General features: G+C 39.7%; 1 protein-coding gene across 2 annotated transcripts in view; it reads left to right on the plus strand.

Annotated features, from left to right (window-relative positions):
• The window catches only part of LOC128696362 (microtubule-associated protein futsch), a 245,210-nt gene that overhangs the window by 177,908 nt on the left and 39,616 nt on the right, over positions 1-27,686 (plus strand). For both annotated transcript variants that reach the window (XM_070090322.1, XM_053787606.2), the window contains exon 15: positions 26,611-26,743. In XM_070090322.1, coding sequence (XP_069946423.1) covers positions 26,611-26,743 — 133 coding nt within the window. The remainder of the gene's footprint in view (positions 1-26,610; positions 26,744-27,686) is intronic.

The raw sequence follows: 27,686 nt of genomic DNA on the forward strand, positions 1-27,686 counted from the left end.
TACATGGTAGTGAACTGTATTGTAAATTTTACATCGCATACAGCATCATATGTTACTGTTATCTTTATGTATTGTCGACACAGTGGAATGGGAGAATACCACTGGTAGTGTCATCCTGCCAGAATGTTGTTTAACCTATACCCTAAGTAAAGAGAAACAACTCTGGAACACGTGTAATACGTAGCTGGCTGGCTGGCCAGGTGGGTGATCGGCTGACTGAATGTGTGTGTGTGTGTGTGTTTGTCTGTCTGTCTGTCTGTCTGTCTGTCTGTCTGTCTGTCTGTCTCTCTCTCTCTCTCTCTCTCTGTCTCTCTCTCTCTGTCTCTCTGTCTGTCTCTCTGTCTCTCTCTCTCTGTCTCTCTCTCTCTGTCTCTCTCTCTGTCTCTCTCTGTCTCTCTCTCTCTCTGTCTCTCTCTCTGTCTCTCTCTCTGTCTCTCTCTCTCTGTCTCTCTCTCTCTGTCTCTCTCTCTCTGTCTCTCTCTCTCTGTCTCTCTCTCTCTCTCTGTCTCTCTCTGTCCCTCTCTCTCTGTCTCTCTCTGTCTCTGTCTCTCTCTGTCTCTCTGTCTCTCTGTCTCTCTGTCTCTCTCTCTCTCTCTGTCTCTCTGTCTCTCTCTCTCTCTGTCTCTCTCTCTCCGTCCCTCTCTCTCCGTCTCTCTTTCTCTGTCTCTCTCTCTCTCTGTCTCTCTCTCTCTCTGTCTCTGTCTCTCTCTGTCTCTGTCTCTCTCTCTGTCTCTCTCTCTGTCTCTCTCTCTGTCTCTCTCTCTCTCTCTCTCTCCCTCTCTCTCTCTCTCCCTCTCTCTCTCTCTCCCCCTCTCTCTCTTCTCTCTCTCTCTCTCTCTCCTCTCTCTCTCTCTCTCTCTCTCTCTCTCTCTCTCTCTCTCTCTCTCTCTCTCTCTCTCTCACACACACACACACACACACACACACACACACACACACACACACGTAAGTAAAGTTATCATACATAGTATAAATTACCTAGGATAACCCAAATAATCCAGACAAAGTGCTATACAGTGCATCTGTGCTCCAGTGCCCTAAATTAATAATAATAATTATTATTATTATATTTGTTAATTTGTATATTTATATGTTATGTAGCATGTTTATTATATAATTTTGAAAAAGAAATCATAGATGGATTAAGCAAAATGTCTATATCAACGTTTTATACACATTTAATGCGCCTCAGTGATTATTATTGTGTTATTATCATTATTAATATGGCATCTTCAAGACCAATTGCACTGTTAGTGAGTGGCTCTGAGACAGACAAGCAGACAGAAAGACAGACACAGGTAGACAGACACACACAGGTAGACAGACAGACACACAGGTAGACAGACAGACACACAGGTAGACAGAAAGACACACACAGGTAGACAGAAAGACACAAGTAGACAGACACAGGTAGACAGAAAGACACACACAGGTAGACATAAAGACAGACACACAGGTAGACAGACAGATAAACAGACACACAGATACATAGATATATAGGCAGACAGATACAGACAGGTTTATGTGCAACAGTGAAAACAAATAGAGAGTTCAAGAGTAAGAGCCTTTCTTGCCACAGACTTCATCTTGGGGCCATGGTGAAATTTACTGTCCAGTTAGTACAATTAATACATTATGATGCTGCTGATGGGACAGGATTACTCAAACTGATGCTGCCTGCATGACGCATTGCCGCCGTGAGTATTGTCAAATATTGTACAGTGGTGTGCATCAGCCGGCCCAGCCCAGCTGCCAGATGCACGGTAGTAAGTCGAGTGGACGTATGTCGAGCAGGTCGTAAGTCGGATGGTAGGTGTATTTGTTTTTCGTTTATCCACAACAACAACAGTCTCTCAACATCTTAGAGTATTTGCGATCTCTGTTTCAAAAACATACTTGCACCTTTCGCAACAACAGCTTCCTTGATTGCCTTTCTGTTGGCCAAGATAGTAGCAATGGTTGATTGGGTTTATTATACAACCTGGCCAGTTCGGAGGCACACACACCAGTTTCATACTTTGTAATTATCTCCTTCTTCAATTTGATTGTAATTCTCACCCTTTTTACTACAGGGTTGGCACTAGAAGCTTTCTTTGGGCCCATGGTGGCTTATTTAGCAGTTGCAAGGACTAAAAACACTGGACTAATACAGAATGTATCAAATGTATGCGTGGAACCGACCGCCCTAGCTTGTAAACAAAGGCACACTAACTGAAGGCAGGGCAGCTGAGGCGCACTCAGGCCAAACGGACGCGTGGATGCATTCGGGACAAATGTTGTTAGTTGAGTTTTTCATCGTTGGTCAGGTCAAAATTTTTACGCTCAAACGCATCGTTAGGCGAGTTTATCATTAGACAATGCCATCGTTAGTCGAGGGTCCACTGTACATAGAAATTAAGTACTGTATTCCATCTCTGGGATACTTTTGGATTTCACAGTTAGGGTTTTAAGAACATAAGAAAGAAGGAACACTGCAGCAGGCCTACTGGCCCATGTGAGGCAGGTCCAATTCTCCTACCGGCTTAAGCCAACACCTTAACCTAGTCAGGTCAGGTTACATTCAGTTATGGAAAGAGCACGGCATTTGACCAACTAGCACAAGCTAGTCAGGTCCAACTCTCACCCACCCACATCCACTCATATATTTATCTAACCTATTTTTAAAACTACACAATGTCTCAGCTTCTATGATGCATATCTTTATTATTCTTTTTTTTCACATTAACTTAAAATAATTTTTTTTTTCAACAAGTCGGCTGCCTCCCACCTAGGCAGGGTGACCCAAAAAGAAAGAAAATCCCCAAAACAAAAATACTTTCTCATCATCATTCAGCACTTTCACCTCACTCATACGTAATCACTGTTTTTGCAGAGGTGCCCAGATACAACAGTTTAGAAGTATAAAAAGTGGCCTGAAATAATTACATCAGGGCCTCAGTTAGATATATACCGTCCTATTACACATCCCACCAAACTGCCAATATCCCAAACCCCTCCTGTAACCCTTTCAGGGTTTTGGACGTACTAGTACGCCTAAATTCTAGTGCCCTCAAATCTAGTGAGAGAAAGCTGGTAGGCCTACATATGAAAGAATGGGTCTGTGTGGTCAGTGTGCGCAGTATAAAAAAATCCTGCAGCACACAGTGCGTAATGAGGAAAAAAAATCTTTGACCGTGTTTTTGGATTAAAACAGCGACTTTGCACTGTATTTTCGTATGATATTTATTGTTGTATTCTAGTTTTCCTGGTCTCATTTTATAGAATGGAAGACATATTACAGAAATCTAATTGATTTTGACTGGTTTTACAATGAAAAGTACCTTGAAATTGAGCTCAGAGTAGCAGAAATTTTCGATTTTTACCAAAGTTCAAAAGTAAACAAATCATGCCAAGCGTCCAATACATGTCAACTGGTGAGTCTAATATTCTTTCACATGTGCGCTGATATTATTTATACCATTTCTACACTAATGCAGCAGTCTGCATAACAGTAAATCTTCTTTTTTTTTGTGAGAATAAAAATTCAAAGTGGAAAGCAAAAGAATGTAAGAGGGGCGTGGGGATGTGACTAGTGAGAAGAGGAAATATTATTTTAGTGCCAGGAATGTCTTTCTTGTTTATTCTGGACCCTATTTGGAAACTGACATCTTTTGAAATTTGTGTGAATTCTGACCACTATATTGGATAGTTGAAATCGGTAAATGGGTGGTTTCTATTTTCTTGCGAAATAGTTATGATTTTGTTGACTAGTACACTTGAATTGGCCGAAAATAGGGCTCAAAGTGGGCAGAATTGCCGATGCGTAAACATCGTCGAGACCACTAACTTCGCGAGAGCATAATTCCATAAGTTTCCATCAAATTTCATACTTTTGGTGTCATTATGATTGGGAAAAGATTCTCTATCTTTTCATTAGAATTTTTTTTTTTTTTTTTTAATTTGGGCAACCCTGAGAACAAGTCTGGCAGAGGGCCTGGGGACCCTGAAAGGGTTAAGTGCAGGTATTGTACTTCTCAGTTCCAGAATTCAAGTCCGGCTATATAAAAACTTTTTCTCTGAATCCCTTCACTAAATATTACCCTGCTCACACTCCAACAGCTCGTCAGGTCCCAAAAACCATTCGTCTCCATTCACTCCTATCTGACACGCTCATGTGTGTTGTGTGTTGTAATTGAAGAGTGTAGCCACATAAGTTTCGTTTTGCTGCGTGTCACCTCTATGATGTCATTAAATTGCTGTTCTAGATCCTTTTGCCTTGAAAAATGGAGGCCTTTGTTTTTAAAACCTAGACAGTAGTGCATAAATGTTTGCAAAAAAAAAAAAATAATATAATTCTTGATTTTATATCAAGATGTATAAATAAGAGAAATCCTATGGTTATATGTACTTCAGCTTTATATATCTTTGTTTAGATGTCACTTAGATTATGCTGCTAAGTTCTGGTCTCCATATTACAAGATGGATATAAATGTGTTCAAAAATATATAGAGAATGATGATGAACTTGATTTCATGTATCAGAAGCTTTTCCCGTGAAAATAGGCTGAATGCACTGAACTTGTACTCTTTGAAAAGTTGTAGAATTAAGGGAGCTGTGATTGACATTTACAAAAGGAGAACATGAATAAATAAAGAGGATATACATAGCTTCTTCTTATTTTTAGTAATCTGTACAGGAAAAGGGGGTTACTGGCCCATTGTTCCCGGCATTTTAGTTGACTTTTACAACACACATGGCTTACGGAGGAAAGATTCTTATTCCACTTCCCCATGGATATAAAATGTAGTCCCTGTTCACAAAAAGAAGAGCAGAGCAGAAATCAGCAACTACAGACTAGTGTCACTCCTGTCAATCACTGGTAAGATCCTTGAGACAATAATCTCAAGACAAATGACAGAGTTTTTTGACTACCACTCACTACTTTGTGATCATCAATATGGCTTCAGGAAAGGTTACTCTGCTGCTGATCTGTTGTTAAACCTCTCCACTAAGTGGCACCAGTCACTGGATGAATCCAAAGTCAGCTGTGTGGTAGCACTGGACATTGCTGGTGCTTTCGACCGGGTGTGGCACCAGGGCCTCTTAGCAAAACTTCAAGCACTGGGATTTGCAGGCTCTACGCTATGTCTCCTCAGTGATTACCTTCATGGTAGATCTCTAAGTGTAGTTCTCAATGGAACGGATTCAGCAAGACATCCTATTGGGGCAAGTGTTCCACAAGGAAGCGTGCTGGGACCATTGTTATGGAATGTCTACTTCAACGACCTTCTTCATCTCATCCCAGAATCACATGCACATGCAGATGACTGTACACTGACATTCACTTATCCAAGAGAAGAAATGCCAGCTGCACTAAGCTACATCAATCACCAGCTAAGAGCTGTATCAGCTTGGGGAAATAGATGGCAAGTAACATTTGCACCTGAGAAAACACAAATGATGATTGTCTCTAGGCACCATGATGGTAATGCTGGTGCAGTAGTAAGGATGAATGGGAGGGTGTTGGCACCTGGAGAAGAAGTTGATATCCTTGGGGTGAAATTTGACTCCAAACTAACTGTGAAGGACCATGTTGTAAATCTAGCAAACAAGGCAGCCAGGAAGCTTACAGCACTTCGCTGTATCTCACATCTGCTTGACAGTAGGGGTTGCAACATTCTGTACGAGGCACAAGTACGCTCACACCTTGAGTATGCTCCACTTTCTTGGTTTGCCTGCACCCCCTCTCATCTGCGACTGCTTGACAGAGTGGAGAACAGAGCAAGACGTCTCATCTCTCGCCTTGACCCATCCTGGATAGATCTGTCATTTCAGCAGAGCCTTCAACACAGGAGGGATGTGGGTGGCCTTACTGTTATGTACAAGGCCAATATTGTCAAAGTACCACACTTGGATCCACTTCGAGGACAGCGTGAAACAAGCTTTTATGCCACAAGACGGGCAGAAAGCAGCAACTTCACTCTAGCTGTACCCTTCTCCAGAACATCACTCCATCTGAGATCATATATACCCAGGATGACTCGAGTATGGAACACATTCGTACAGCATAATGATGTCAATGAGATAAAGTCAGTTGATCAAATGAAAATGCTGGCCCACAGATGGCACCAACTTCATTCTGTTCCCTACTTGTATGTCTCATAACAATAAAAATGCTTTCAAATGAGCTGATGTAGGTAACAGCTCTTAGCTTGCCAATAAAGTTAGGAATCCTTAACCTGTAAATAGTTTGTCAATAAAGCTAGGGTTCCTTAATCTTCTCAAACCCTGAATAAAAAAAAAAAAGGAAAAGTAATAAGAACAAGAACTATTAAGATAAAATCAAAGAAAACTCGGATGAATGTGTATAACTAAACGTGTACATGTATGTGTAGTGTGACCTAAGTGTAAGTAAAAGTAGCAAGACTTACCTGTAATCTTGCATATTCATGAGAGAGACAAAAGACACCAGCAATCCTAGCATCATGTAAAACAATTACAAGCTCTCGTTTTACACTCGCTTGGTGGGACGGTAGTACCTCCCTGGGTAGTTGCTGTCTACCAACCTATTACCGGTGTGTAAAGATAGAAAGTTGAAAGTGAGCATAGAAAAGAGTAAGGTGATTTTTTTTTTTTTTTCAACAAGTCGGCCGTCTCCCACCGAGGTAGGGTGACCCAAAAAGAAAGAAAATCCCCAAAAAGAAAATACTTTCATCATTCAACACACTCACCTCACACATAATCACTGTTTTTGCAGAGGTGCTCAGAATACAACAGTTTAGAAGTATATACGTATAAAGATATACAACATATCCCTCCAAACTTCCAATATCCCAAACCCCTCCTTGAAAGTGCATTCATTGTACTTCCCATTACAAATACAAATCAAATGATTTAGATAAAGAAAAATTGGATATCAAATTGGAGAGGAGGAGTATGGAAGAAGTGAATGTTTTCATGTATTTGGGAGTTGACATGTCAGCAGATGGAATTGTGAAGGATGAGGTTAACCATAGAATTGATGAAGGAAAAAAGTGAGTGGTGCATTGAGGTATATGTGGAGACAAAAAACATTATCTGTGGAGGCAAAGAAGGGGATATATGAAAGTTTAGTGGTACCAACACTCTTATATGGGTGTGAAGCTTGGGTTGTAAATGCTGCAGCGAGGAAGCAGTTGGAGGCGGTGGAGATGTCCTGTCTAAGGGCAATATGTGGTGTAAATATTATGCAGAAAATTAGGAGTGTGGAAATTAGGAGAAGGCGTGGATTTAATAAAAGTATTAGTCAGAGGGCTGAAGTGGGGTTATTGAGGAGGTTTGGTTATTTAAAGAGAATGGATCAAAGTAGAATGACATGGAGAGCGTATAAATCTGTAGGGGAAGGAAGGAGGGGTAGGGGTCGTCCTCGAAAAGGTTGGAGGGAGGGGGTAAAGGAGGGTTTGTGGGCGAGGGGCTTGGACTTCCAGCAAGCATGCATGAGCATGTAGATAGGAGGAGCGAATGGAGACGAATGGTATTTGGGACCTGACAATCTGTTGGCATGTGAGCAGGGTAATATTTAGTGAAGGGATTCAAGGAAACTGGTTATTTTTATATAGCTGGACTTGAGTCCTGGAAATGGGAAGTACAATGCATGCACTTCAAAGGAGGGGTTTGGGATATTGGCAGTGTTGAGGGATATGTTGTATATCTTTATACTTATATGCTTCTAAACTGTTGTGTTCTGAGCACCTCTGCAAAAACAGTGATTATGTATGAGTGAGGTGAAAGTGTTGAATGATGAAAGTATTTTCTCTTTGGGGATTTTCTTTCTTTTTGGGTCACCCTGCCTCGTTGGGAGATGGCCAACTTGTTGAAAAAAAAAAATACATGGTGGGTTGAAAATATCAAACCTAGACAAAACTCACATCAGTGGATTGAAATTGAAGAAATTTTAGATTTAGGAAGGATAGTGAGAAGTACTGGTTTGGTAGTAGAGTTGTAAATGAGTGAAATGAAGTCTCAGGTAGCATCGTCGAGGCAAGAACTTTGGGTAGCATTAAATGTAAGTTGGAAAGGTATAATAGGGTGTGAAGTGGATTTGTCTAGTTTGGGCCACTAAGCCTGCTGTTGCTGCTGCTGCTGTTGCTGCTGCTGCTGTTGCTGCTGCTTCTGCTGCTGCTGCTTCTGCTTCTGCTGCTGCTGCTGCTGTTGCTGCTGCTGCTGCTGCTGCTGCTGTTGCTGTTGCTGCTGCTGCTGCTGCTTTTTTTTTAGCACTTAGTTGTTTCCCACTGAGACAGGGTGACCCAAAAAGAAAGAAAAAACTTTTATCATCATTCAACACTTTCACCATCACTCATACATAATCACTGTCATTGCAGAGGCGCTCAGATACGAAAGTTTAGAAGTCCCTCCAAACTGCCAATATCCCAAACTCCCCCTTTAAAGTGCAGGCATTGTACTTCCCATTTCCAGGACTCAAGTCCGGCTAACCGGTTCTCCTGTTCTTCCCTTGACAAAATATTACCCTGCTCACACTCCAACAGCTCGTCAGGTCCCCAAAACCATTCATCTCCATTCTTATCTAACATGTTCGCACATGCTTGCTGGAAGTCCAAGCCCCTTGCCCACAAAACCTCCTTTACCCCCTCCCTCCACCCTTTTCGGGGACGACCCCTAATGACCAAACCACCTCAACAACCCCCTCTGCAGCCCTCTGACTAATACTTTTTCTAACTTCATACTTCCAAATTTCCACACTACGAATTCTCTGCATAATATTTACACCACACATTGCCCTTAAACATGACATCTCCACTGCCTCCAGCCGCCTCCTCGCTGCAGCATTTACAACCCATGCTTCACACCCATATACTCTTGTACATTCACTTCTTTGTCTCTATGGATAACATTTTTTTGTCTCCACAGAAAAAATATCATAGATGGATTAATGGAAATGTCTATGCAGTACAACCTCTACTTATGAGTGCATCCACGTGCGAGTTTTTCCAGATATGAGCAGTCGCTCGGTTGATTTTTTGCTTCCAGGCGCGAGCGAAATTTCCAGAGGTGAGCGGGCCTCAAAGGAGGTTCCTTGATGCTGGTGAGGGGTTCTTGCTCTTAATCCAGGGAATTGGATCTCAGTTGATTGTTGGACTATCTTACTGAAACTTGGGCAGTGTATGATTGAAAGATGCTTATTAGCGTACACCAAAAAATGAAAGAAATCGGAGCATAAATAACGGAGTTCACTACTCATCCATTAGCCTCCTCGTAGCGGTATATTTTCGTATGGTTTTTATGGTTGTATTCTCGCTGTTTTGGTCTCATTTGATAGAATGGAAGATATACTACAGAAATAGATATAATTTTGATTGGTTTCACAATGAAAAGTACTTTGAAATTGAGCTCAAATTAGCAGAAATGTTCGATTCTTTGGCAGTGTTTAAGAGTAAACAAATGATGTCACCATCCAATACCTGTCTGATTGGCACTGCCCCTCAACCTTCGCATATTGGAAAGCTCTTCAACATGCTAGCAAAAGTGGGAGCAGAAATCATGCGGTAGCAGTGACATATAACATGAAGCAGCAGTGGCAGACATCATGAAGCAGCAGTGGCAGACAACATGAAGCAGCATTGTCAAAGTGTAGCATTAAGAGGGTTGCAATTAAGTGTAGCATTAAGAGTGTAGCAATTAAGTGTAGCATTAAGAGTGTAGCACTTACAAGTCACTCTGTCTGACTTTTTTGGGTTATCGTAGGTTCTCTACACATGTAGTCAGGAGGAGGAATGGCCGCTGTGGTGGCCCTATAAACCCCAACAACAACAATGGCCGCTGTCACCACCACTAGCCACATACAGTAGGGCCCCACTTATATGGTGGGTTAGGTTCCAGGCTGTCGCCAGAAAGCAGACATCGCCAGAAGGCAGAACACCATTTTTTCCATTTATAAATGCATATAAATGCCAGACAAGTTTACACTAAATTATATTAAGTTAGTAATAGAACTAGGCATTAAAAACACAAAGTAAAATACATTCACAGTACATTCATTACTCATCTTAAAGTATTTGTAATCTTATTGTAGGGAGAGAGGTGAGTAGTACTTATTTGTAGGAAGTCAGGTGTAGGTAGCCCTGGCTCCCCGTCCCATATTTAATATACGATATTTAAAACATCCCAGAGTTAAAATACACATATAGTACACTCACTATGTACCTTAAAATATGTGTAGTCTTAATATAGGAAGAGAGGTGAGTAGTATTTATGTGTAGAAAGTCAGTGTAGGTAGCCGGTAGGTGTAACCTGCCTGGGCTACACCTACCAGCTACCTACAATGTGGGCCAGAGCCATATTATTAACATTGACATACCATGTTCACTGAATTTAATCATTTCTAACAACTACCGTTAGATGCCATCATAAACGAAGGGAGAAGTAATGAATAATTCATGCTGGAAAATGTAAACAAAATCGGAGTGGGGGAGTGGCTGGGCCAAACGCAGATTCATACACATTTTCTCTGATGGCTGAGCAGAGAAAACGTAATGTTGTTCCTCCACCCGGCTTCCACACAGGTCCACAAGTATTGTTATCAGAGCACATATAAAATACGAAATGCCTGACAATAAGTTTACACTAACTTATATTAAGTTAGCAATAGAAATAAGCATTACAAACACAATAAAAGGTAAGATACACACAGAGTACACTTATTACTTACCTTAAAATATTAATATTACTGTGTGAGAGGTGAGTGGCAGGATGTTTATTGAATAAAAACAGAATGGCACACCATCATCCTTTAAATTGGCACTTAAAGCAAGAGGCTTACGACTCCTCTTTTTATCACAGCTAAGCTTAGACGCCATCGTCAATGAGAGCCAACAAGTTAACGAAAGAGTAAACGAGAGAGAGAACGAGATACAGAGTTCTGACATTGTAAGAATGCAAACCGAACAGGTAGTGGGCGATCACTTGGTCAGGCAAAATAAATGCGTATTAATATGTGTCTACTTTTAGTTCATTCACGTATGTTTGTAAGAGTTTGTAAAACATTTACCTCAATTTTTTTTATTATAATAATAATTACCCCAAAATACAAATACTCTTACATTGTGTACAAGTTAGTACAGAATAAACAAACAGCTACACACCATTTTTAGAGTGAATGAAGATATTATTATTATTATCATAATAAAAAGCACTAAACCCACAAGGGTTGTGAATTGCTATATATAGAGTGAAGGCATACAAAAAGAATATTTTTCTACAGTTATCCCCCAGTTTGACGAGAGAAACGTTATTCTTCCGACACTACCTACACAGCTGCTTTGTAAACAAATCTCATATTTACGTCAATTTTTATTTTGTGAGTGTATCATGTTTATATGCTGTGTAACGGGTTTCACATATAATTTTGAGGAAAATATCATAGATGGATTAATGAAAATGCCTATATTAATGTAAAATAAGACATTTAATGTGCCCAAGAGTGATTATTATTACGTAGTATTGGCGTCATGAGTAGACAGACTCTTAGCGATTTTAATGTGTACCTGCACACCAGCACAGTGTGCAAGTATATTTAGGTACAGGTACACATAAGTATAATTATCAGAGTACATGAAATATGCAGTAACTTTAAAACACTTGAAATTTTGGAAAGTTTCCTGACATAATAGATGTGGTCACGGAGAATGTAAACAAACCGGGTGGGGCGCACCATATTTGAAAGACCGCTTGCCGTATGGCAAATTTTGGTCATAATTTGACACCGCCATTTTAGCAGAACGCCGTAAGGCAAAACTCCGTAAAGCGGGGCCCTACTGTACGTAATGGCATGTTTTTTTATTCATTCTAGTGTATATATCATGTTTCTGTGTTATTAATATTGTTTATTATGTCATATTACTTGAATTATGATAGATAAATAAGCCATAGAGTTGAAGTTGGGGAAATTATTGAAGTATTTTCTCTTGCCTGGAATTCCACTGGAATGAATTAATGCCATTTCAATTAATTTAAATGAGGAAAATTGACTATTCAAACGAGAAATATACGACATTTAATGTGCCTAAGAGATCACGTATTATTATTAATATGGCATCAAGAGTAGAGAGACTCCTAGCGATTTTAATCTGCATCTGCACGCCAGCACAGTGTGTAAGTATATTTAGGTACAGGTACATATAAGTATAATTATCAGAGTACAGTGGACCCTCGCATAACGATTACCTCCAAATGTGACCAATTATGTAAGTGTATTTATGTAAGTGCATTTGTACGTGTATGTTTGGGGGTCTGAAATGGACTAATCTACTTCACAATATTTCTTATGGGAACAAATTCGGTCAGTACTGGCACCTGAACATACTTCTGGAGTGAAAAAATATCGTTAACCGGGGGTCCACTGTACATATAAAATGTGCAGTTTTGGAAAGTTTCCAGACATAATAGAGAGATGTGCTCTTGGAAAATGTAAACAAACCTTGTGGGGTGCACCGTATTAGAAAGACAGGAAGCTGTATAGGAACTTTTGGTCATAATTTGAAATCGCCATATTAGCAGAACTCCGTAAAATGGGGCCCTACTGTACGTTGAGTGCTCTCTTATCCCTACAATGATTAACTGGATCTCATGGCTAATTGGCTGTTCATAAAACAACTGGTAAGGGGATAGGCACCTTTAACCCTTTGACTGTTTACGTCGTATATATACATCTTACGTGCCACCGTTTCTGACGTATTTAAACTCGTAAATTCTAGTAGGGCGAATGTAGGGCGAAATGACAGTAGTTTGTTGGATTATGTATTGGTAGATAAAAGACTGTTGAGTAGACTTCAGGATGTACATGTTTATAGGGGGGCCACAGATATATCAGATCACTTTCTAGTTGTAGCTACACTGAGAGTAAAAGGTAGATGGGATACAAGGAGAATAGAAGCATCAGGGAAGAGAGAGGTGAAGGTTTATAAACTAAAAGAGGAGGCAGTTAGGGTAAGATATAAACAGCTATTGGAGGATAGATGGACTAATGAGAGCATAGGCAATGGGGTCGAAGAGGTATGGGGTAGGTTTAAAAATGTAGTGTTAGAGTGTTCAGCAGAAGTTTGTGGTTACACGAAAGAGGGTACGGGAGGGAAGAGGAGCGATTGGTGGAATGATGATGTAAAGAGAGTAGTAAGGGAGAAAAAGTTAGCATATGAGAAGTTTTTACAAAGTAGAAGTGATGCAAGGAGGGAAGAGTATATGGAGAAAAAGAGAGAGGTTAAGAGAGTGGTGAAGCAGTGTAAAAAGAGAGCAAATGAGAGAGTGGGTGAGATGTTATCAACAAATTTTGTTGAAAATAAGAAAAAGTTTTGGAGTGAGATTAACAAGTTAACCCTTTGACTGTCGCAACCCCCAATCCTGAGGTGTCTCCTGGTGTCGCAAAATTTAAAAAAAAAAATTATTTTTTTCTTATGAAATAATAGAGAATCTTTTCCCGATTGTAATGACACCAAAAAAAACGAAATTTGATGGAAAACTGACGGAATTATGCTCTCGCGAAATTAGCGACCTCGGCGCTGTTTACAAATCGGCAATTTCGCCCACTTTGAGCCCTATTTTTGGCTAATTCCATTGTTCCAGTCACCCAAACTCATAGCTATTTCTTTAGAACTCCATTTTTTCTATCGATTGAGTACAAGAAAGTGCCCATTTACTGACTTCAACTACCTAATAATGTGGTCAGAAATTTGCAATTTGGTCAATTTCACGAAAACTAAAAAATATGACAATTTCAAAATAAGGTCCAGAATGAACACTGCAGACATTCCTGGCTCTAAAATAACATTTTCTTTGTTCATCAGTCACGTCTCCAGGCCCCTCTGATATTACTCTTGCTTTCTATTTTGAATTTTTATTCAAACAAAAAATAGAAGACTTACTATTATGCAGACTACTGCAATACTGTAATAATTGCATAAATAACATCAACCCATTCATTACTGCATATTAGAATGGCTAGTTGGACATTTATTGGACAATGGCATCATTTGTTTACTTTTGAACATTGGCAAAAATCAAACATTTCCCCTACTTTGAGCTCCATTTCTAGGTTCTTTTTATAGTAAAATCAATCAAAAATATGTTTTCCCATTCTATCAAATGAGACCAAGAAAACGAGAATACAACCATAAAAGCTATACGAAAATAGACCACAAAGTCGGCATTTTAATTAAAAAGAACGGTCGGAGTTTTTTTTTTTCTCATTATGCACTGCATGCTCCAGGATTTTTTTTATATGGTGCACACTGACCACACAGACCCATTCTCTCACATGTGGGCCTACCAGCTTTCTCCTGCTTGATTTGAAGCCGCTAGAATTTATGAGTATACGTCAAACACGGTACCTCGTAAGACGTATATATCCGGCCGCGACAGTCAAAGGGTTAAGGAAGCCCAGAGAACAAATAGATTTGTCAGTTAAAAATAGGAGAGGAGAGTTATTAAATGGAGAGTTAGAGGTATTGGGAAGATGGAGGGAATATTTTGAGGAATTGTTAAATGTTGATGAAGATAGGGAAGCTGTGATTTCGTGTATAGGGCAAGGAGTAATAACATCTTGTAGGAGTGAGGAAGAGCCAGTTGTGAGTGTGGGGGAAGTTCGTGAGGCAGTAGGTAAAATGAAAGGGGGTAAGGCAGCCGGGATTGGACGGATAAAGATAGAAATGTTAAAAGCAGGTGGGGATATAGTTTTGGAGTGGTTGGTGCAATTATTTAATAAATGCATGGAAGAGGGTAAGGTACCTAGGGATTAGCAGAGAGCATGCATAGTTCCTTTGTATAAAGGCAAAGTGGACAAAAGAGAGTGCAAAAATTATAGGGGGATAAGTCTGTTGAGTATACCTGGTAAGGTGTATGGTAGAGTAATTATTGAAAGAATTAAGAGTAAGATGGAGAATAGGATAGCAGATGAACAAGGAGGCTTTAGGAAAGGTAGGGGGGGGTGTGGACCAGGTGTTTACAGTGAAACGTATAAGTGAACAGTATTTAGATAAGGCTAAAGAGGTCTTTGTGGCATTTATGGATTTGGAAAAGGCGTATGACAGGGTGGATAGGGGGGCAATGTGGCAGATGTTACAGGTGTATGGTGTAAGAGGTAGGTTACTGAAAGCAGTGAAGAGTTTTTACGAGGATAGTGAGGCTCAAGTTAGAGTATGTAGGAAAGAGGGAAATTATTTCCCAGTAAAAGTAGGCCTTAGACAAGGATGTGTGATGTCACCGTGGTTGTTTAATATATTTATAGATGGGGTTGTAAGAGAAGTAAATGCGAGGGTCTTGGCAAGAGGCATGGAGTTAAAAGATAAAGAATCACACATAAAGTGGGAGTTGTCACAGTTGCTCTTTGCTGATGACACTGTGCTCTTGGGAGATTCTGAAGAGAAGTTGCAGAGATTGGTGGATGAATTTGGTAGGGTGTGCCTTTATACAAAGGAACTATGCATGCTCTCTGCCAATCCCTAGGTACCTTACCCTCTTCCATACATTTATTAAATAATTGCACCAACCACTCCAAAACTATATCCCCACCTGCTTTTAACATTTCTATCTTTATCCCATCAATCCCGGCTGCCTTACCCCCTTTCATTTTACCTACTGCCTCTGGGGGAAGTTCGTGAGGCAGTAGGTAAAATGAAAGGGGGTAAGGCAGCCGGGATTGATGGGATAAAGATAGAAATGTTAAAAGCAGGTGGGGATATAGTTTTGGAGTGGTTGGTGCAATTATTTAATAAATGTATGGAAGAGGGTAAGGTACCTAGGGATTGGCAGAGAGCATGCATAGTTCCTTTGTATAAAGGCAAAGGGGATAAAAGAGAGTGCAAAAATTATAGGGGGATAAGTCTGTTGAGTGTACCTGGTAAAGTGTATGGTAGAGTTATAATTGAAAGAATTAAGAGTAAGACGGAGAATAGGATAGCAGATGAACAAGGAGGCTTTAGGAAAGGTAGGGGGTGTGTGGACCAGGTGTTTACAGTGAAACATATAAGTGAACAGTATTTAGATAAGGCTAAAGAGGTCTTTGTGGCATTTATGGATTTGGAAAAGGCGTATGACAGGGTGGATAGGGGGGCAATGTGGCAGATGTTGCAAGTGTATGGTGTAGGAGGTAGGTTACTGAAAGCAGTGAAGAGTTTTTACGAGGATAGTGAGGCTCAAGTTAGAGTATGTAGGAAAGAGGGAAATTTTTTCCCAGTAAAAGTAGGCCTTAGACAAGGATGTGTGATGTCACCGTGGTTGTTTAATATATTTATAGATGGGGTTGTAAGAGAAGTAAATGCGAGGGTCTTGGCAAGAGGCGTGGAGTTAAAAGATAAAGAATCACACACAAAGTGGGAGTTGTCACAGCTGCTCTTTGCTGATGACACTGTGCTCTTGGGAGATTCTGAAGAGAAGTTGCAGAGATTGGTGGATGAATTTGGTAGGGTGTGCAAAAGAAGAAAATTAAAGGTGAATACAGGAAAGAGTAAGGTTATGAGGATAACAAAAAGATTAGGTGATGAAAGATTGAATATCAGATTGGAGGGAGAGAGTATGGAGGAGGTGAACGTATTCAGATATTTGGGAGTGGACGTGTCAGCGGATGGGTCTATGAAAGATGAGGTGAATCATAGAATTGATGAGGGAAAAAGAGTGAGTGGTGCACTTAGGAGTCTGTGGAGACAAAGAACTTTGTCCTTGGAGGCAAAGAGGGGAATGTATGAGAGTATAGTTTTACCAACGCTCTTATATGGGTGTGAAGCGTGGGTGATGAATGTTGCAGCGAGGAGAAGGCTGGAGGCAGTGGAGATGTCATGTCTGAGGGCAATGTGTGGTGTGAATATAATGCAGAGAATTCGTAGTTTGGAAGTTAGGAGGAGGTGCGGGATTACCAAAACTGTTGTCCAGAGGGCTGAGGAAGGGTTGTTGAGGTGGTTCGGACATGTAGAGAGAATGGAGCGAAACAGAATGACTTCAAGAGTGTATCAGTCTGTAGTGGAAGGAAGGCGGGGTAGGGGTCGGCCTAGGAAGGGTTGGAGGGAGGGGGTAAAGGAGGTTTTGTGTGCGAGGGGCTTGGACTTCCAGCAGGCATGCGTGAGCGTGTTTGATAGGAGTGAATGGAGACAAATGGTTTTTAATACTTGACGTGCTGTTGGAGTGTGAGCAAAGTAACATTTATGAAGGGATTCAGGGAAACCGGCAGGCCGGACTTGAGTCCTGGAGATGGGAAGTACAGTGCCTGCACTCTGAAGGATGGGTGTTAATGTTGCAGTTTAAAAACTGTAGTGTAAAGCACCCTTCTGGCAAGACAGTGATGGAGTGAATGATGGTGAAAGTTTTTCTTTTTCGGGCCACCCTGCCTTGGTGGGAATCGGCCGGTGTGATAATAAAAAAAAAAGTGTAAAGGAAGAAAATTAAAGGTGAATACAGGAAAGAGTAAGGTTATGAGGATAACAAAAAGATTAGGTGATGAAAGATTGGATATCAGATTGGAGGGAGAGAGTATGTAGGAGGTGAATGTATTCAGATATTTGGGAGTGGACGTGTCAGCGGATGGGTCTATGAAAGATGAGGTGAATCATAGAATTGATGAGGGGAAAAGGGTGAGTGGTGCACTTAGGAGTCTGTGGAGACAAAGAACTTTGTCCTTGGAGGCAAAGAGGGGAATGTATGAGAGTATAGTTTTACCAACGCTCTTATATGGGTGTGAAGCATGGGTGATCAATGTTGCAGCGAGGAGAAGGCTGGAGGCAGTGGAGATGTCATGTCTGAGGGCAATGTGTGGTGTGAATATAATGCAGAGAATTCGTAGTTTGGAAGTTAGGAGGAGGTGCGGGATTACCAAAACTGTTGTCCAGAGGGCTGAGGAAGGGTTGTTGAGGTGGTTCGGACATGTAGAGAGAATGGAGCGAAACAGAGTGACTTCAAGAGTGTATCAGTCTGTAGTGGAAGGAAGACAGGGTAGGGGTCGGCCTAGGAAAGGTTGGAGGGAGGGGGTAAAGGAGGTTTTGTGTGCGAGGGGCTTGGACTTGCAGCAGGCATGCGTGAGCGTGTTTTGATAGGAGTGAATGGAGACAAATGGTTTTTAATACTTGACGTGCTGTTGGAGTGTGAGCAAAGTAACATTTATGAAGGGGTTCAGGGAAACCGGCAGGCCGGACTTGAGTCCTGGAGATGGGAAGTACAGTGCCTGCACTCTGAAGGAGGGGTGTTGGTGCTGCAGTTTAAAAACTGTAGTGTAAAGCACCCTTCTGGCAAGACAGTGATGGAGTGAATGATGGTGAAAGTTTTTCTTTTTCGGGCCACCCTGCCTTGGTGGGAATCGGCCAGTGTGATAATAAAAAAAAATTAAAATTTATTCTAGCGGCTTCAAATCGAGCAGGAGAAAGCTGGTAGGCCCAAATGTGAGATAATTGGTCTGTGTGGTCAGTGTGCACCACATAAAAAAAATCCTGCAGCATGCAGTGCATAGTGAGAAAAAAACTGACTTTTTTTTTTTTTTTTTTTTTAACGCCGACTTTGAGGTGTATTTTCGTATAGTATTTATCAGTGTATTCTCGTTTTCATGGTCTCAAGTGATAAAATGGAAAACATATTACAGAAATAGAGATGATTTTGATTAGTTTCACGATGAAAACGACCTTGAAATTGAGCTCAAAGTAGCAGAAATGTTCGATTTTTACCAATGTTCAGGAGTAAGCAAATTGCACCACACGTCCAATACACGTCAACTGGGGAGTTTAATATTCTTTCACATGTGCACTGATATTATTTATACCATTTTTACAATAATGCAGTAGTCTGCATAACAGTAAATTTCGTATTTTTTGTATGAATAAATAATCAAAATAAAAAGCAATAGTAATATAAGAGGGGCCTAGAGATGTGACTAATGAACAGATGATATGTTATTTTAGTACCAAGAATGTCTACATTGTTTATTCTGGACCCTATTTTGAAATTGGCATCTTTTGTAATTTTCCAAATTGCCAATTTCTGACCACTTTATATGGGTAGTTCAAATCGGTAAATGGGCGGTTTCTTGTACTCAACTGATAAAAAAAAATGGAGTTTTAAAGAAATAGCTATGAGTTTGGTCAACTGGAACAACGGAATTGGCCAAAAACGGCTCAAAGTCGGCAAAATTGCCAATGCGTATATGTCGCCGAGGTCGCTAACTTCGCGAGAGCATAATTCCGTGAGTTTTCGACCAAATTTCGTATTTTTGGTGTCATTACCATCGGGAAAAGATTCTCTATCATGTCATAAGAAAAAATAATTTCTTTTTTTTTTTCCAAAACTTTTGCAACATAGAATGACAGTTTCGGAAAGGGGCTTGCGACAGTCAAAGGGTTAATAACTGGTTAATCATATAATTTTTAACTTGGTAGAACACATCGAGTATATTAATATGTATATCAGTATACATTGGTCCCTTGAGTTATAATGAGCTTGAGTTACAATTTATCCTCACAAAATTTGAGATATGATACTTACAGGATGGTTGAGCAGATGTGGATCTGCCTCAGCCCAGAGACAAGACAGGATGATGAAAAGGTTTTGATGGAGTGATAATCTAGGGAGTGTTGGAGGTGAGTGGGAGGGAGGGAGAAGGTGGAAAGGAGGAAGGTAGGCAAAGGAGGGAGGGAGGGAGACAGAAGTGTTTCAGACATGAAGAATGGGAGACTGTGGCAAGAGTAAGTGTTTAATCTACAATTCTTACTAATCTCTGCCTGCCTGCCCGATCCTGCCCTGCCTGTCTTGTCCTGCCCTGCCTGTCTTGTCCTGCCCTGCCTTCCCTTGCCTGCTCTGGCCTGCCCTGCCTTGTCTTGCCTGCTCTGGCCTGTCCTACCCTGCCTGCTCTGGCCTATCCTGCCCTGCCTGTACTACCTTGCTCTACATGCCCCAGCCTGCAATGCCTACCTGCTCTGGCATGTCCTGTCCTGTCTGCCATGTGCTACCTCCTTTTCTGCCAATGCCTCTAGATATTTCAGTCTGAAACCTGTAGTTGTTTACCATGCAGGAATCCCAAAGTTTTTAGACAACAAAAAGTATCCAGGAGCAAGTTGGGCATTCTTTCATCTTGGAACAGATTACCATAAAACAATGTATGTGTATTTTGAGGTTTGGGTTATGATAGTTTTGAGGTATGATGCATCTTCTGGAACAAATTAATATTGTAACTTAAGGGACAAATGTATCTAATAAATTATTCTGAACAGCTCTAGGGAACAAAAATTTGGAATTCTTGACAAAAATTTTCCAAAGAATAAAGTTTTCTTAATTAATTTAGATGATCATGGTCTACATGTCAGTGTATTTAGTTAATTATATGCCAAAAAAATATTCATTAGGGAAATTATTTTACTTGTCTCACTTTAGTTGGTGCTGGCATCAGCTTATTTTGTAAGGATTGGTGTGAGATTTCTTTGAAACGTTGAAAAAGTTATTTGAAAAAAAATAAAAAATAAACTGATTTCAGATAATTGCATGGCATAAGGCCCTCACTTAAACAATAATAATCCATTGCTCTTGATCAGAGTTTACAAAACAAGTAGAAACATCCAGACCTAAGCCAAACAACTATACCAACACCAACGACAAAATGCATTTGAAAAAGTAACACCCGAGGGAGGAACACCATTTTTGTGAAAGCAATTTATTGGTGTGGTTGACAGTTTTTTTTTCTGTCTGCCTGGAGTATATGTATGTCACTCTCCTTGAAGAATCGTGTTATGACATCTGTTATCAGCTCGGTGACATTTGATAAATAGGTGCTTGGGGGAACCCTGGCTTTATTTGTTTTTACTGATACACACAAACATGTTTCTGTCTGTCTGTCTATCTTTGCCTGGAATTTTTGGATTATCCTAGGTAATTTACACTATGTATAATAACTGTACTTATGTGTACATGTGAGACAGATATAGATAGACAGGGATGTAGATAGATACAGAAATACATAGAGATATAGACAGAATCAGAGCCAGCCAAAGCAAGCCAGCCGGCCAGCCTGCCGAGTACATAAGAACATAAGAAAGAAGGAACACTGCAGCAGGCCTACTGACCCATGCAAGGCAGGTACATGCCCCCCCCCTCCCCCGACTTGGACCAATGACCCACCTAGTCAGGTCATATCCATTGAAGGAAGTAGCATGACATCAGACCTAGTAGCACAAGCCAGTCATGTCCAACTCACACCCACCCACACACACTCGTGTATTTATCTAACCTATTTTTACTTTCCTCTTAAAATGGAAGTGTTAATGCATCATGGCATCAGTGAATCCCTGGTGTTTGCCACACTATTTACACTAGCTGGCACTCAATTGAGCTGGTGCTCACCATAAGGTACTAAGTGCTCCCAGATTTTTTTAATAGTGCGCACACTGAGTGCACAGACCCATTCTTTCATGTCTAGGCAACTCAAGCCTATTGTGCCAAATTTGAAGGAATGAAAAATAAAACGTTGATCTACGTTTGGAGCGCTACATGTGCAAACATAGATCTATGTTTGGACAGTTTAACCCCTTGACTGTCGCAACCCCCAATCCTGAGGTGTCTCCTAGTGTCGCAAAATTTAAAAAAAAAAAAAAAAAATTTTATGAAATGATGGAGAATCTTTTCCCGATTCTAATGATACAAAAAAAAAAAACGAAATTTGATGGAAAACTGACGGAATTACGCTCTCGCGAAGTTAGTGACCTCGGCGATATTTACAAATCGGAGATTTCGCCCTCTTTGAGCCCTATTTTCGGCTAATTCCATTGTTTCAGTCGCCCAAATTCATAGCTATTTCTTTAGAACTCCATTTTTTCTCTCGATTGAGTACAAGAAACTGCCCATTTACCAATTTCAACTACCCAATAACGTGGTCAGAAATTTGCAATTTGGCCAATTTCACGAAATTTAAAAAATATGACAATTTCAAAATAAGGTCCAGAATGAACAATGCAGACATTCCTGGCTCTAAAATAACATTTTCTTTGTTCATCAGTCACGTCCCCAGGCCCCTCTGATATTACTCTTGCTTTCTATTTGGAATTTTTAGTCAAACAAAAAATAGAAGACTTACTATTATGCAGACTACTGCAATACTGTAATAACTCTATAAATAACATCAACCCATTCATTACTGCATATTAGAATGGCTAGTTGGACATTTATTGGATAATGACAACATTTGTTTACTTTTGAACATCGGCAAAAATCAAACATTTCCCCTACTTTGAGCTCCATTTCCAGGTTCTTTTTATAGTAAAATCAATCAAAATTACCTCTATTTCTATAATATGTTTTCCATTCTATCAAATGAGACCAAGAAAACGAGAACACAACCATAAATACTATACGAAAATAGACCACAAAGTCGGCATTTTAATTAACCCTTTGAGGGTCGATAGGCCCTCTCCAAGACTCGTTCTCAGGATCGGCCAAATTTAAAAAAAAAAAATTATCTTTTCTTATGAAAAGATAGAGAATCTTTTCCTGATCATATTGACACCAAAAGTATGAAATTTGAAGGAAAACTTACGGAATTATGCTCTCGCGAAGTTAGTGGTCTCGACGATGTTTACGCATCAGCGATTTTGCCCACTTTGAGCCCTGTTTTCGGCCAATTCCAGTGCACTAGTCGACAAAAATCATAACTATTTCTCTAGAACCCTATTTTTTCTATTGAATGAGTACAAGAAACCACCCATTTACTGATCTCAACTATCCAATACAGTGGTCAGAATTTAGCAATTTTGCCAATTTCGCACAAATTTCAAAAGATGCCAATTTCCAAATAGGGTCCAGAATAAATAAGAAAGACATTCCTGGCACTAAAATAACATTTCCTCTGTTCGTTAGTCACATCCCCAGGCCTCTCTTACATTTCTTTGGCTTTCCACTTTGAATTTTTATTCTTGCAAAAAATAGAAGATTTGCTGTTATGCAGACTGCTGCATTAGTGTAGAAATGGTATAAATAATATCAGCGCACTTGTGAAAGAATATTAGACTCACCAGTTGATGTGTATTGGACGCTTGGCATGATTTGTTTACTTTTGAACTTTGATAAAAATCGAACATTTCTGTTACTTTGAGCTCAATTTCAAGGTACTTTTCATTGTAAAACCAGTCAAAATCATCTCAATTTCTGTAATATGTCTTCCATTCTATAAAATGAGACCAGGAAAGCTAGAATACAACAATAAATACCATACAGTGCAAAGTCGCTATTTTATTCCCAAAACACGGTCAAAGTTTTTTTTTTTTTCTCATTATGCACTGTATGCTGCAGGATTTTTTTTATACTGCACACACTGACCACATAGACCCATTCTTTCATATGTATGACCACCAGCTTCTCCCACTAGATTTGAGGGCGCTAGAATTTAGGCGTACTAGTACGTCAAAAACCATGGGTCGTAAGCCATACTATTACGGCCGAAACCCTCAAAGGGTTAAAAAAAACGGTCGGAGTTTTTTTTTTTTCTCATTATGCACTGCATGCTCCAGGATTTTTTTTTATATGGTGCACACTGACCACACAGACCCATTCTCTCACATGTGGGCCTACCAGCTTTCTCCTTCTTGATTTGAAGCCGCTAGAATTTATGAGTATATATACGTCAAACACGGTACCTCGTAAGACGTATATATACGGCCGCGACAGTCAAAGGGTTAACCCCCTTCAGGGTCCAAGGCCCAAATCTGAAGTGGTGCCCCAGCGTCCAAGAATTTTCAAAAAAAAAATTTGTTATTTTTTCTTATGAAATGGTAGAGAATCTTTTTGTGAAGGTAATAAAACAAAAAGTACGAAATTTGATGGAAAATTGACGAAATTATGCTCTCGTGAATTTTGATGTGTCAGTGATATTTACGAATCGGCGATTTTGCCGACTTTGACTCCCATTTTAGGCCAATTTCATTATTCCAGTCAAGCAAATTCTTAGCTATTTCACTAGTATTACTTCTATTCTATCGATTGAGCACAAGAAATCGCCAAGTCAACTGTTTCAACTACAAATTAAAGTGATCGGAAATTAAACCATACCCCCGGCCAGGATTGAACCCGCGGTCATAGAGTCTCAAAACTCCAGCCCGTCGCGTTAGCCACTAGACCAGCTAGCCACAATAAGATTCATCCAACTAGGTATATTTCTACACCATAGGAAGGTTAGCACAGGCACCTCTGTGACCACAAATGCAAGTTTTTACAGACGAATCTCCAGCTAGCGTGGCCGTGACGAACTCTAGCTCAAGTCCCTTCACTGCCGTCAACATGACTTAAGAAATCGTAATGACACGATTGCAAATAAACCATACCCCCGGCCGGGATTGAACCCGTGGTCATAGAGTCTCAAAACTCCATCCCGTCGCGTTAGCCACTAGACCAGCTAGCCACAATAAGATTCATCCAACTAGGTATATTTCTACACCATAGGAAGGTTAGCACAGGCACCTCTGTGACCACCTAGTTGGATGAATCTTATTGTGGCTAGCTGGTCTAGTGGCTAACGCGACGGGCTGGAGTTTTGAGACTCTATGACCACGGGTTCAATCCCGGCCGGGGGTATGGTTTATTTGCAATCGTGTCATTACGATTTCTTAAGTCATGATGATCGGAAATTGTTAATTTGGCCAATTTAACACAAAGTTCAAAATATTCCAATTTCAAAATAGGGTCCAGAATAAACAATGTAGGTATTCCTGGAACTAAACTAACATTTCCTCTGTTCATTAGTTACGTTTTGAGGCTTTACTAATAAATTCCATTTTGATTTTTTATTCACATAATGAATTTTTATTCACACCAAAAAATAGAAGATTTACTGTTATGCAATACTGTAATAATTGTATAAATATCATCACCATATTTGTGAATGCATATTAGACCCACCAGCTGGCGTGTATTAGACGTGTGAGGTCGTTTGTTACTCTTGAATATCGGCAAAAATTTAACATTTCTGCTACTTTGAGCTCAGTTTCAAGCCATTTCCAATACTAAAACCAATCAAAATCATCTCTATTTCTGTAATATGTCTTCCATTCTATCAAATGAGACCAAGAAATCGCAAATAGAACTATAAAAAACATACGAAAAAACACTGCAAAGTCGCTGTTTTAATCGAAAAATCATGATTTCAGTTTTTTTCTCTCATTATACACAGCGTGCTGCAGGATCTGTTTTATGTGGTGCACACATACCACATAGATGTATTCTCTCATATCTAGGCCCAAATGTACCACTCACAGTTTATCAGAGTAAGCTGAGCTCATTACGTAGATCTACGGTTTGGACCCTGAACGTAAAGCCGTAGATCTACGGGACGGACCCTCAAAGGGTTAAGGGTTAACTCACTGTGTTGAAAAATTAAAAAAAAAAATAATTTCTCATGAAATGATAGAGAATCTTTTCCCAATGGTAATGACACCAAAAGTACGAAATTTGATGGAAAACTTACAAAATTACACTCTAGTGAAGTTAGTGACCTCTGCGACATTTATGCATCAGCGATTTTGCCAAATTTGAGCCCTATTTTCGGCCAATTCCATTGTTCCAGTCCACCAAACTCATAGCTATTTCTTTAGAACTCCATTTGTTCTATCAATTGAGTACAAGAAACTGCCCATTTACCAATTTCAACAACCCAATAAAGTGGTCAGAAATTGGCAATTTGGCCAATTTCAAAATATGCTAATTTCTAAATAGGGTCCAGAATAAACAGGGCAGGCATTCCTGGCACTAAAATAACATTTTCTCTGTTCATTAGTCATGTCTCCAGGTCCCTCTTATGTTACTCTTGCATTCCATTTTGAATTTTTATTCTTACAAAAAATAGAAGATTTACTGTTATGCAGACTACTGCATTATTATAATAATTGTATAAATAATGTCAACCCATTCGTTACTGCGTATTAGACTGGCCAGTAGGACACGTATTGGACGGTGACATCATTTGTTTACTCTTGAACATCAGCAAAAATCGAACATTTCTGCTACTTTGAGCTCAATTTCAAGGTACTTTTCATTGTGAAAATAATCAAAATCATCTCTATTTCTGTAATATATCATGCATTCTATTAAATGAGACCAAGAAAACGAGAATGCAACCATAAATACCATATGAAAATACACTGCGAAATTGCTGTTTTAAACCAAAAACGTTCAGTTTTTTTTCTCATTATGCACTGTGCGCTGCAGGATTTTTTTTATACTGTGCATACTGACTATGCAGACCCATTCTTTCATATGTAGACCTACCAAATTTGAAGGAGCTAGAATTTTGGCGTAGTATTACGGGACCAACTTTGGCTCTTAATGCACTCCACTCTCAGTGGGAAACCTGTTAATCTCCCTATAATGTATGGAAATACCTAGTTGGGTGAATCTTAGAGTCAGCTGGCCAAGTGGTTAACACATTGGCCTGTGAGTTTTGGACTCGTGCCATGGGTACAAGCCTCATCGTGCCATGGGTACAAGCCTCATCGTGCCATGGGTACAAGCCTCATCTATTCTGATATTTATTTGAACTCCTCTTACATCAGATTAATGAAGATATCTGCCTTCTCATTGTACATTTTTTAAATTTTTAATGATGTAGAACATTAAATTTATCACTTTGTTTTTTTGCAGATAGTGAAATGGAAGAGAGATGTTCTAAAAAACAGAAAAACAAGAAAAAGAAAAGACGAAGACAGAGCTCCAGTGAAGAGGAAGAGGAAATTAGTTCAGATAGTGATAGAAGTTATAAAAAGAAAAAGAAAGTGTAAGTTTAAGATATAGTTCATTGTTATCAGCCATTTGACTTTGTTGCATCTTAGTGTTACTAGTATGCATATTTTCCAGTTAATGTGCTTTTATAATCTAACAGCAGCCCATGTTGGGTCTTCTCTAAATATATTGAACCTTTAAACTGTTCAAACGTACATAGATCTATGTTTGCTCACATAGCGCTCCGAACGTAGATCTACTTTTTTTTTTTTTTTTTTTTTTTTTTTTTTTTTTTTTTTTTTTTTTTTTTTTTTTTTTTTTTACATGCTTTCTTATGGAGAAAATCAAGGTCAGAGTGCTACGCGCGTAAACGTAGATCTACGCTTGGACAGTTTAATCCTTTCAGGGTTGGCAGGCCCTCTCCCAATCTTGTTCTCAGGGTCAGAAAATTTTTGAAAAAAAAAAATATTTTTTCTGAAATGATAGAACATATTTTTGCGAGTATTATAGGCCAAAAAAAAAAAAATTGTGATGAATACTTACCGAGATATGGAGGCTTGAAGTTGACAAAGTGAGCCATTTACAGCATTGCCGACTGCCAGTCACGTGGAAATAGTTTTTTTTTTCCTATGTTTTTCTTTTAATTTTTAACATTTTATTTTTTCAAGTAACTTTTATGACCTGTGAGACCAATATAAGCCATGTTTTGGGTATATACACTCATTGTATGCTACACATGGAGCAGGGAGAGTGAGGACCTAGTAGCAATCGGTGAAGAGGCGGGGCCAGGAGCTGAGTCTCAACCCCTGCAACTACCATTGAGTGAGTACAATTAGGTGAGTACGCAATAACTGCACAAACATTGACAGGTGAACATTTTCACCTATTTTAGTCACATACTGTTGCCTAGAAATATATGCATAGTATTTATAGGTCCCAGCAATATTGTGGTGGGGAAGGGAGTGTGGGTTTGTGTAAACATGGCTGGCAGGCGGCTG

This window comes from Cherax quadricarinatus, chromosome 31, assembly GCF_038502225.1.
Source record: "Cherax quadricarinatus isolate ZL_2023a chromosome 31, ASM3850222v1, whole genome shotgun sequence".
NCBI lineage: Eukaryota > Metazoa > Arthropoda > Malacostraca > Decapoda > Parastacidae > Cherax > Cherax quadricarinatus.